The following is an 11,904-nucleotide window of genomic DNA, read 5'->3' on the forward strand; positions in this document are numbered from 1 at the left end:
GAACATCACAACTACATGTATATAATGTGTGAAACGTTTAGCGGGGCCACTTACCTGTGCAGCATCCCCTTTTAGCGCTGACACCATTTGTTCTTGCTAGATTTCCACCTCTGCGAGATGTAATTAAATCAAGAGACTTGAGTTGATTTGTTTATTGCCGTGACCTTTTCGCTTGCAAAGGCCTTGCATTTACTATTTTATTGCACATTTAAACCAGTTTGGTACACACATAGAGGTTTGTTTACGCAAAATTACCTCCCCCCGGGTATGGACTTAACTCATTTTGGACTGTTCTTCCTGTGTATTTCAGCTTTTTGGAATTTATCTCTATTGGATATTAAACCAATAAGACTTTAAATCGCAGCCGTCTGGCTGGTCATTCATCATATGATGAGCATTCCAGGCAAGAGGACCAGCAGAAGTTCAAACAGAATTGAACAGTGACACCAAATGAACCTTTAAGTCATTGAGTTGTTTGGTGATGAAAGTTGTTTTTATTCCTTTGTGGTCGCAGTGCAGGCTGAATTCAGAAGGTACATACACATATGCACGCACACACACATGCACACACACAAGAACAACAATGGAATCAGCAATCCACCTCTTTAGTCATTCATTAATGACAAATATTTTTTGAAAGAGTCATTGATGTTCTGGTCATTGTATTTTCAATTGACTAAAGAATTGCTCACAAGCAAAATGTCAATTCTGTTACTTTGTGGAGCCTGTCGCTAAAAGCCAATGGACAAACTGAGCACAAACAATAATGAAGTCATGCTATGCTAACATCAAGAAGTGTGACATTTACATTTCGTAAAAGCATGGCGGTGATCCATTAAGTTCGCTCTGTTTCAATGTGATTCTCTTTTGTTTAATTGTTTTCAACACTGGAGTAATTAAAAAAGATTGCATGGTACAGGAGGGACTCCTTGGGCGTGAAATCTTGTGGGTAAAGCTGTAGCTGTTACCTCTGTTGTTTCGGGTTTTTTTTCAGCAGCAGCTCAGCTTCATGTCTCAGTCAATATCTCCTCATCGCGAAAATATGGATGATTTAGTGCATTCAGAGCGGATATTCGATCACAGGGGTCAAAGGTTAACATTTCCTGAAAGAAAAACACAAGAGATATTATTAGTGATATTAGAAAAGTCCAATTGAGAAAGCGATCTTGAAAACAAGCTCTCAAATATAAGGTTTGCGAATCCACTTTGCAAACATTGATCGATGCCCATTTTACGGGATGTTTTGCTCTCATCCTGGATGAAGCCAGTTGCCAGGCAACCGAAAAGAGATTTGGAGAACTTCTTGGATGAAAGACTAATCAGGGTCAAGTTTTCCGATTACGGCTGTTGTTTTGGACAACTTTTATATATAAATCATATGTAACCGTACATAGGCAGAAGTAGTCATTAATAAAAATGACTTTTAAAAAAAATGACAGAGTAGCATTTTGATTTGTAAAAGAATATCGGCTGGGGAATAAGGGTGTATGCTCATTGCTTATATTATTTTAACAACAACCACAATGAATTCTATAAATAATATATTAATTGATGGTTCTGACTGAATACATTCTTTCCCGCTACTGCAATACTCAGCAAGTTTTTCAGGTTAGTTTTTATCATGAAAGTTTCCTGGAAGGTTTGTACAAAAACTCAATGAGAATCCAAATAAAAATTATAGTAAATAGAAATTGACATATGTTTTATTTTGAAATAAAATCATACTTGGGTTTAGGGTAGGGATGGTAAATGTGTACTTGTTACAACAGAGTGGTGTTATGTATCTATTTTTCGCCACATTGTGTGCTTAACTCATTCATTGCCATTTTCAGATGTATTCGGGAATTGAAAAGCATAATGTGGAAGGGGGGGGGGGGTGCCGTTAAAGCACTGGTCAGGCCTCTGGCAATGTTCTTCCCTCCCACGAGGGGGCAGCATTTGCCTTTTGTCCACTTTTTTTCACAGCTTCAGCTGTTGTTAAAGCGCTTTATAAGTCAATATGTAGAGGTACTGTAGTGATTATATTGTATTCTGTACAGCCGGCCCCATTTTAAGCTCAGATAACTCCAGACCCATCTACCTTAGGAATTAACTCTTTTTTTTCTGATGAAAGAAGAGTGACTAAGGTTTCGTACGCTGCGTTGAATGTTCAATATTCTGTTGGTCCTGCAATTTGAGTGACAATGACAAAAACCCTGGCACTGGCAGTGAATGAGTTAACATTTAACCAACGTATGCAGTTGCATTATGGTGAGAACAAATTGTTTGATGGTGAGGAAGATTCAATGAAGAAGCGGTTTATCACGAAGATGTGAAGATTAAAATGTAAGCTTTTTAGACTTTTTAAGCACCCAACGGACAGACATTTTGAGAAATAGTGGTGACTTAAAATATGATATGGTTCTAATGTCGAGGTCTCATATTTAAAGGGCCATTTTGGAAATGCTTTCATTGAATTCAACCCATCATAGTACTAAGCTAAAATGCTACAATCCTGGCAATTTCAGAGGTTTACTGAGTAAGCATGAAGTCTCATGTTACATTTCTGTTAACATCCTGATCGGCTGTCACTTGACATTCAGATCACTGACATCTTACCAGCAGCAGTTGCGCTCCCTGCTCATTTATCTCCGGAACAAAGTCAGTTATTGGGCGAGCCGTGAAAGGGGGGAAGTGTTTTCTTGAAATTGTAACACCAGTTGGCCACTCCTCCTCTGGTGGCAGTCCAATCACTCTGCAATGACACATTCAATTTCAGTGAAATGGGAATCAGGAGCCAGTGCAAGTTACACTGTAGTAACCCTGCTTCAATATGCGACTCACTCAAAGATTTTCCCGAGTTGGTCCACTTCGGATTCTCCACAGAACAAGGGCCTGACAGAAAGAACAGTTCATCCAAGATTAATATTACAATTTGATAAGATTAGAAAATATTTACTTGCCTTGCAATGGAGAAATTCGCAATTTACAGCAGCAAAAATTTGAAAGGAAGAAAGTAGGAAAAAAAGGTAATGCATGCAAAAAACACATTTAAAAATTAACCATACAGTACAGAATGAAATATTAAAAAATATAAAGTTCAGGAGTTTTGGAGTTTGCTACGACAGTAATCAAACGTAATAGATAGCTAGCTAGCTATATAGCTAATAGCTAGCTAGCTATCTATTACGTTAGCTAGGTAGCTATATAGCTAATAGCTAGGTCGATAGATAGCCAATAGATCGCAAATAGATAATTGACACTTGCCATTAGGTATTTTGCCTGGGGCCACATTGTAGTAAGTTTTCAAATCAGAAGTCAAGAATAATGACTGTTATTGTGGTTTTCTTATTTGATTTTTTTGGTTCGGACTTTAGCTAGCATCATGGAACATGGAATGCTTGATTTGCTTTCACGGATGTGATTTACAGTACAGTGAGACCTCAACTTACAAACACCTCAACTTACAAACTTTGTCTTACAAACGTCAAATTTATGAAAATTAAACTTTATAATAAGCACTATTTTCATAATACACACCCACCACGGCTGGCGGAGTGATCTTCGGCGGAAGCACACGACCGAACAGCACCAGAGGTTAAGTTACCAACAGTCCATGTGGAAGGTGACACTCCTTCCATAAGCCATCAACGACCATCAAAAAGGTCAATAAAACTTTATTTTACAGCACAGTTTATTTCTTTAATTACAGTCCTCATGTAATGCGCCTCTCTTTCCAAACAGCAATTCCCTTTGACCTTCGACATCCAACGCCATTCCATCAAGCCATAAATGACCACCACAAATGTAAATAATGTGACTTTATGATACAATGCAGTGTATTTCTTTCATTACAATACAATAGCACATTTATTATACATAGAATAAGGTATGTTGTGTGTAGTTTTAAGGCTTATTTAGTTGAAAAGTATATTTTATGGAAACCCGGGAACGGATTATTCCCATTTTAATGGTTTCCTATGGGAAAATATTTTTTGAGATACACACTTTTCGCCTTACACACTCTGTCTGGGAACCAATTAAGTTTGTAAGTTGAGGTTTCACTGTACATGATTACATATCGACAATCCTGTTGACTCACTTGCGTTTGAACATTTCCGCAAAGATGCAACCGGAGCTCCAGATGTCTACAGGTGTGGCGTAGCTAGACTGCAGTAAAACCTCAGGAGGGCGATACCACAGTGTCACCACCTTAGACAGATGCATGCAGCAACCAGAGGATGAATAAGCGACCAAAAACAAGACTTGTTTGTTACATTTAGCTTTACATTTATGGCGGCTTGGAAATGTTCAGATGTTGTTCTATAAAGAATTGCTGTGACCAAACAACTGATTTCAAGTTGTATGGGTGGAATTAAAACTGGAAACGTACACCATGGTTGTTTGTATGGCAATGATTATAATTTTGGAGGGTTTTGTTTTTTGGAAATTGTCCTAATGTTGCATAAACGATGTATAACAATCACGTAGACTCGCAAGCAGATACACAAGCAGCCATGTCAGCGCTATTCGTTTGATCCGTTTTGTCTAATTCCTTGAACCTTTTCCAGGTAGTGGAACTTGGTTTCATGGGCACAACCTACTCAGAAATGGAAGATGGCCCACTTACTGCACTGAAGAATGAGGAACAATTCCGAGACATGGCTTCTTTTTAAACTAATTTCAACATTTAACTTTAAAATTACTTAAAAACTTCAGTTAGCCCACATTTAGATACCAAGACCTCGAATTCTCCATGCCAAGTTCATTTTTGGAGGAAAATGAACATGGGCAGAATTACTTCAATGATAGCCACTTTAAATGAAATCCACCAAGTTGAATGAAAACAAAAAAATGAAGTTATACTTTTTGGCTTGCATTCTCAATAACAACATCATTGACTCATTGAAGCTATGGCACACGATTTAATCCCCTTTTAGCTCATAACGGTGATAAATATAATCAGGTGATTTATATAATCAGGTGATTTGGTTCTTACCACGGGAGTGAGAGCCATGTGGCAACTGTACATGCGCGCTAGTCCAAAATCAGCCAGCTTCACCTGACCCTGGCTGGTTACCAAAATATTCTCCGGTTTCAGGTCTCTGTGCATCACACGGTTTGAGTGCAAGAATGCCAAACCGCACAGCAGCTGTTTCATCAGGTCCTGCATAAAAACAAGCAGATACATGTCATACCAAACTACAAAGATGTAGGGCTACCCGCAGAACCTAAAAAACTAAATCCAAAACAACTTTACAGACTTTTTATACAAAACTCTATAAGGCGCACCGGAGTATAAGGCGCACCCCCAATGAATGGGGTATTTTCATTTTTATTTTTTTCCATATATAAAACACACTGGATTATAAGGTGCACCTTTAATGAATGAAAAAAAGAATTCCAAATATGTACCGTACTTTCCGGCATATAAGGGCATCCAAAAGCCTTGAATTTCTTCAAAAGATGACCCCGCGCCTTACATGCAGGTGCATCTTATATGTGAAGTCATATTGAGCCACAACAGGTCTTGCAACTACTGTCAGCAGCCACCGACTCCATTTCCCCCTGTAGAAGAAGTCGTGCGTAACCCCGGCCTCTACTGTTGCGCCATATTATGCGATGTGCCTTATATTTGGAAAACCTTTATATATTTATAGATTATATTGGAAAACTTTTTGCATTCATTGAAAAAAGTTTGAAAGCACACCGTTCATCGTGGGTGCACCTTAAGCACCGCAAAATACAGTAAATATATCAACTTTTTCCAAATATTAGGTAATAAATTGCGTTGCACTGATGGCATTTTTTGAAGAATTGCTTACTATCTGCCAAACCACACATCACACGCTAAGGGAGGGCAAAATGGTTTGGAATATTACAGATAATTTTATATTATATACAATATAAAATACTAATAAGTAATAATTAATAATATATATTCGCAAAAAAATAATAAAATAAAAAACACACATGAAAATAATAATAAATATTACATAATATTATAATGTGTTATATATATAATATTAAATATTACACACTCCCTACTTACGAACATTCGAGTTACCTCTGAACATTTTTGTAGTAACTTGTAGTATTCTCTCCAGTTGTACATGTACTGTAAATATCTTTAGACAACATATATTTTATTAAATGTTTATTTTTCATTACAAACCAATACAGGTTACTTTTACAAGCCGAAAACATACATACCTTGAACATACTTATATAAGCATTAAAGATACATTCCATACAAAATTCAGCCCCGAAGCAACTTACGAACAAATTCACATTCCGAACGACCGTTCGGAGCGTATCTTGTTCATAAATTGGGGAGTGTCTGTATATCATATTATTGTAGTTACGGCGAAAGTGCTTACTTTGATGCGTTCAGGGGCCAATCCCGGAGCTGGTACTTTTTCCAAGTACGTCTTAAGGTCTTGCTCCACGTGTTCAAAGACTAAGGTCACTTTAGTCTCCCGTTCTGACCTCTGGGTGGCACACACGTCCATAAGCCTGGAATGGAGGCGGTATCAACGACAAGCTTTGAGGGTGTGTTCTCAAGAACCCGCACACAAGAGGCTGAGTGCACACCGCTATCTTACCTCACCACATTGGGGTGGTCAAACTGCTCCAGTCGCTTTAACAGAGCAACCTCTCTGACCGTGGAGATGGGCAGGCCATTATGGTCTGTCTGGACCCGTACGCTCTTGAGTGCCACAAAACGACCACTCTCCGTATCACGGGCCTTATAGACTGTCCCGTAAGAGCCGCCGCCTATCTCTGCCACTCGCTCATACTGGAGGCTGGTTCCATGAGCCATGACCGGTTTCGCACTGAAAGAGAAATGCAAATCTCATCACATTACTTTACAATAACAACTTACGAGCGGGCAGAATGCAAAGAGCTGAGGGTTAATCATTTGTCCATTTTTACATTCTGGTTCACACTTCATCATCTGCTTAGACAACTTGTTATTTGTCTACCCTCATCTTCTCTCTGCAGCCAACTTGTGAAGGAATGAGGCGCAAAGGGCCTTGGGTTCCTTCTGTCTCATGTGGCTGAAATGTATTAGCTGTATAATGAAGGCATTGAAGCGATTGGCTGGCCCACATGTTCCGCAGAACTGAATCTCAGGGGAGACCCTATGGGACATTACGTGTCCTTCTCCGCCACCATGTAACAAATATTCACTTGGGTTCTCAATCCTGTTCTCTATGGATAGCGCTTATTGTCATTCACTGCCAGATAATGTGCAAAAATGTGCCCACCCCAGTGCCAGGGTTTTTGTCATTCTCACTCGAATTCCAGCACCCACAGAATATTGAGTTTTAGGGCTACATAAAGCTTCAATGCAGCGTAAGAAACCTTAGACTTTTCTATTTCATCAGAAAAAAAGAGTTAATTCCTAAATTATAAGAGTCTGGAGTTATATGAGCTTGAAATGAGGGTGGCTGTACAAAATACAATACAATACATACATATTAATCTATATATGGCAGTTGTATAATGAAGGTGTTGAAGCTATTCGCTAGCCCACCTGTTCCCCAGAACGCAATACCGAGGTAGCAACTCTGGGACATTCTGTCCTTCAAATGGCATGATAAATAAAGATAGATATACAACATTTGTATATTTTTCAAACAGATGGAGTAAAATTTAATCATATCACCTCTCATGAACCCGCGCGACACATGAATGGGACACAGCAGCTTGGTTGGGATTCACTGATTTGGATAAGCCATAAAAAATATTGAAATCAGTAAAACAAATACAGATGGCGTCTCCGCTCAACCGTTCCTCGGCAAGGCTGCAGCCAAGTACGGCCATCCCCCCTGCATTGCTTCACAGTGCAATAATAAATTAACAATTAACTCTGCACATCTACAGAATTCCCAACTATCAGTTAATCATTATGTCCTTGTGAAAAGATGTTAGGAATGTGCAATAATATCGATTTAAGGAGTTTAACTTTATGGCACTGATCCATTTCTGAATATGTTCAAATAAAGCGTTGAAATGTATTATTGTGTACATCTGATTTTCAGTGTCAGGCCATATATATATCCTTACCATAGTTGGACCGTCAAATCCAAACTTTGAGCATGTTTGCGGTGTTTTAGCACACACACACACACGCACACACACGCGCACACACACACACACACACACACACACGAGTCTTGTTTGTCAATATTCACCCAATGAATATTTTTGATGCAATGGTGTGATATTAAAGTTAAAGTATGTGCACTTTCTTATTCTTCTGATGAGCTTCATCGTGTTTAATTAATGAGGCGTCAACATTATGTGAAAATGGGAGCCTTTCTACTGTTCAAAAACACAATCATTCCATAGAACTTCTTCAACTCGGAAAGCAAGCACGTATCTGATCCGAGGCTGTCATGATCTGCGTTGTTTTGACTTTGTTTGGATTGGCATGCGTTGTGTTTCATGAATTCCCTTTTTTCTTGTCCTGTCTTGCTTGTTAGGGTTTACGTTTCCAACCGTCGTCATCAGCTCGGTCCCGTGTGTCAACTGATTAGTCGTGGGATAGATGTAGATTGCCTAACTGACAAAGAGCCAGCCATATTCACACCTATCGCCGATTTAGTTTGACATATTTGATTCAGTGATTTTTTTCTGAATCACCAAATCAAATGTTCATACCGTTCATAATGTTGCCATCATTTAAACTTTGTTAAACTATCGCAGTATATAAACTTCATTTAACTCATTCACTTCCAGACAATGTGCAAAAATGTGTCCACTCCAGTGGTTTTTGTCATTTTCACATAAATTGCAGGACCCACAGAATATTGAGTTTTAGGACTACATAAACATTCATGCAGCTTAAGAAACCATAGAATATCTTCTTTCATCAGAAAAAAAGTTAATTCCTAAGTTATATGGGCCGTCAGTTATATGATCTTGAAATGGGGGCAGTTGGACAAAAGGCAAACGCTGCCCACTCGTGGGAGGGAAAAACATTGCCATATGTCTCACCAGCGCTTTATCGGACCCCCTGTAAGAAAATGGCGGGAATGGCTCTCCACGTCAAGCTTTTCAATTCCCGACTAAATTCAGGAATGGCAGTGAATGAGTTAAAAGGGGGGGGGGGGTTCGGCATAAAGGCTCTGCCTTTGGTGAACACTTAGGTCCACTATGCTCCAGTATTATGTGATATTGGTACTTGGAGAGTGAGACACTTGGATTGGTCAATGTTTGGATCTTCAATATTGATAACGTGCATGTTTTTGAAAACTTTACGAGGAAGATGAATCATCTGGACCCACGCAAGCGTGGCGAGAAAAAGCTAGAGATTCCAATTTCAACCCTAAACATCATAATTGAAATATATGAACTTCTGTTTTTTTGTCCAAAGTCTTCAGGTGAGTTTGTATTGTTTTGGTGTTGTTGTTTAATAACCTCCGTACAAGTAACAACTGATGTCCTGATGTCTATTCAGAGAGGTCATTCACTTCAACACTGACCTCAACTCAGTCATTCCTTACAATTCTCCCTGGTTTGTCTTTGGGTTGTTTTGGGAGTAAATATTTACATTTCTGTGTATTTTTCTGCAACATTGTTAGTTAGCTAAGCCATCCTGACACTGGAGGTCGGTGGGCGGAAGCAGATAGAGAACTGGGGGGAGGCGAAACACGTGGTGCTGCTTCGCGTTTGTTAATTAAAAGTGACCACTCAAGCGACAAAAAAAAACCATAAATGACCACCCACCGGTTTGCATCCACACCTCCACCTCCTGTTACGTGGCGCACGCCAAAAGCGAGAGACCTTGTGAAAACTTGCACATGTACGACTTCACGATAAACGCCTTATGTGCACAAGCCAAACAGTCTCCCACACGAAAAAAAGTCATACATTTCTCCTTCGCGGTGTCGTACCTTTGTCTCTCTCCAGAACCGGGTCGCTTTCCTTTGAGCGTTACGAATCGGACATGCTTTTCGATGCCACGTCGAAGTTCACCCCGACACAGAAGGGCTCGGCGGCGCCCACAACGTTGTACAACGTGCCCAGAGAGCGAGATCGAGAAAAGACAATCAATCGATACTCTTTCGACCTCCACCCACGCTTTCTTTTTCCTCCCAGTCTGCACTCTTTTCGGGGGGTTGTCGCTTCCTGTTGCTTCAAGAAAGTCAGTCCGGGGCGGCGCTACATAGATGTCGTCCTTGAAATGCAGGCACAACGAACTCGAATACTGTGGAGAGTAATGTAATTCATGTTTGGTTTACTCATCTAACTGTGTGTCGAAACAAGTGAGATCAAAATGTAATTTAGATTTTAAATATGGATGTTGTCTAATCCCGTGTAGAAATTTCGTGCAGACTACGAATGCAATTAAAGAGAGTATTGAGTAATCACAAACTTTATAAGTACTCAGTACTTTATACCATAAAGTATAGCCTACTGTGTAGGAATGCGTTCACAAAGTGATATATGTTGATCGGATATATGTTGATTGGAAAGAACCCATAGAATGTTTGTTTATTAGGCCACGACCCCCCATGATCCTCTGGTCATTCCACTTCTAGACTACCTGTTTTTTTTTTTTTTTTTGCCTGCCCGTTTTCACATCTCGGTTTTTGGTATAAAACAGTTGATTATTATGGTACACGGGTGTCAAACTCAGGGTCCGGGGGCCAGATCCAGCCCACCAAGTTATTTTATGTAGCCCAAGAAAGCAAAACATGTGGCAATAATTTGCTAAAATCTGTACCAAAATGTCTTGTGGAATTAACCCATTCACTGACAGACGTTTAAAAATGTGTCCACTCTAGTGCCAGGGTTTTTGCCATTGTCACTCAAATTCCAAGACCCACAGAATATTGAGTTTTAGGACTACATAAACATTCAAGTAAGAAACCATTGACCCTCTTCTTTCATCCGAAAAAAGAGTTACTTCCTAAATTATATGGGTCTGTAGTTATATGATCTTGAAATGAGGGTGGCTGTCCAAAATACAATGCAATTCTTTTCTTACATGTGAAATAATATTGCACTAGAACAGGTCTTGCAACTACTGTCAGCAGCCACTGACCTCATTTCCCCCTGTAGAAGAGGTACTGTATAGTACGTAACACCAGCCTCTACTGTAGCACCTTATAATGTGGTGTGCCTGATATTTGGAAAACCTTTGGATATTTTTAGATTTTTTGGGGATTTTTTTTTCATTATAGTCCGGTGCACCTTATATATGGAATTGTTTTTGAAAATGAACCATTCATTGGGGGTGCGCCTTATACACTGGAAAACACGGTAAAGTTTTTTTTTTTTGCAGAAGCATGAAATAGAGATAAATAAACAAAAGCCCGGTTTACCCGGTTTACTCATTAATTCTAAAAAATAGTAATTAAGCAAAACATATATCACCAGTTACGTATAACAAAATTAATAGTTGAGTTATTTGTAATGAAAGAAAACTTTAATACGATGTTTGTGGTGCTCTCATCTTTGTATTCATATACAAAGAATGTTAGTCTTACAGATGTAAGTAATGCTGCATTCAATGACATAATGACATGACATCATCGTGTCAAGAGCTTTGTGATGAATTACCTCATAGAGGATAAAGCAGATTTTGTGATTGTACACAGTAACAGACATTTGGCAAACCATATCAGAAAAACTTCAGAATATCCTCGACAGGATTGGTAAGGAAAAGTGATTCTTATGAATATGTTCTAGACATCGCTTTGCATTGTGGGTCGTGGCAGACATGTGAGGAACGTCATGCGGAGTTGTTTGGGCCTATCCCAGCTGATTTTGGGCAAAATGCAGATTGCCTCCCTGAAATTGTCATCAGTCATTCACAGGGCACACTGAGACAAACAACCATGCATCCCCACATTTACATCAACATTGAATGGGAACGGACCCCATGCTCCCTGCACACAAGTCAGGCGA

At 39.3% G+C, this 11,904-nt stretch overlaps 1 protein-coding gene across 1 annotated transcript; it reads right to left on the reverse strand.

Moving 5' to 3' along the window:
• Positions 1-457: 457 nt before the first annotated feature.
• Positions 458-10,020, reverse strand: cdk4 (cyclin dependent kinase 4). The gene is made up of 8 exons (XM_089009362.1): positions 9,885-10,020; positions 6,585-6,815; positions 6,360-6,495; positions 4,979-5,146; positions 4,082-4,191; positions 2,824-2,874; positions 2,599-2,734; positions 458-1,103 (listed from the first exon to the last, which is right to left on the reverse strand). Exons 2-8 carry the CDS (start codon positions 6,800-6,802, stop codon positions 1,008-1,010), a joined length of 915 nt encoding a protein of 304 aa, XP_088865488.1. The 5' UTR covers positions 6,803-6,815; positions 9,885-10,020; the 3' UTR covers positions 458-1,007.
• Positions 10,021-11,904: the final 1,884 nt, after the last annotated feature.

The sequence above is a fragment of the Hippocampus bargibanti genome, linkage group LG12 (assembly GCF_051943395.1).
Source record: "Hippocampus bargibanti isolate YZ-2025 linkage group LG12, ASM5194339v1, whole genome shotgun sequence".
NCBI lineage: Eukaryota > Metazoa > Chordata > Actinopteri > Syngnathiformes > Syngnathidae > Hippocampus > Hippocampus bargibanti.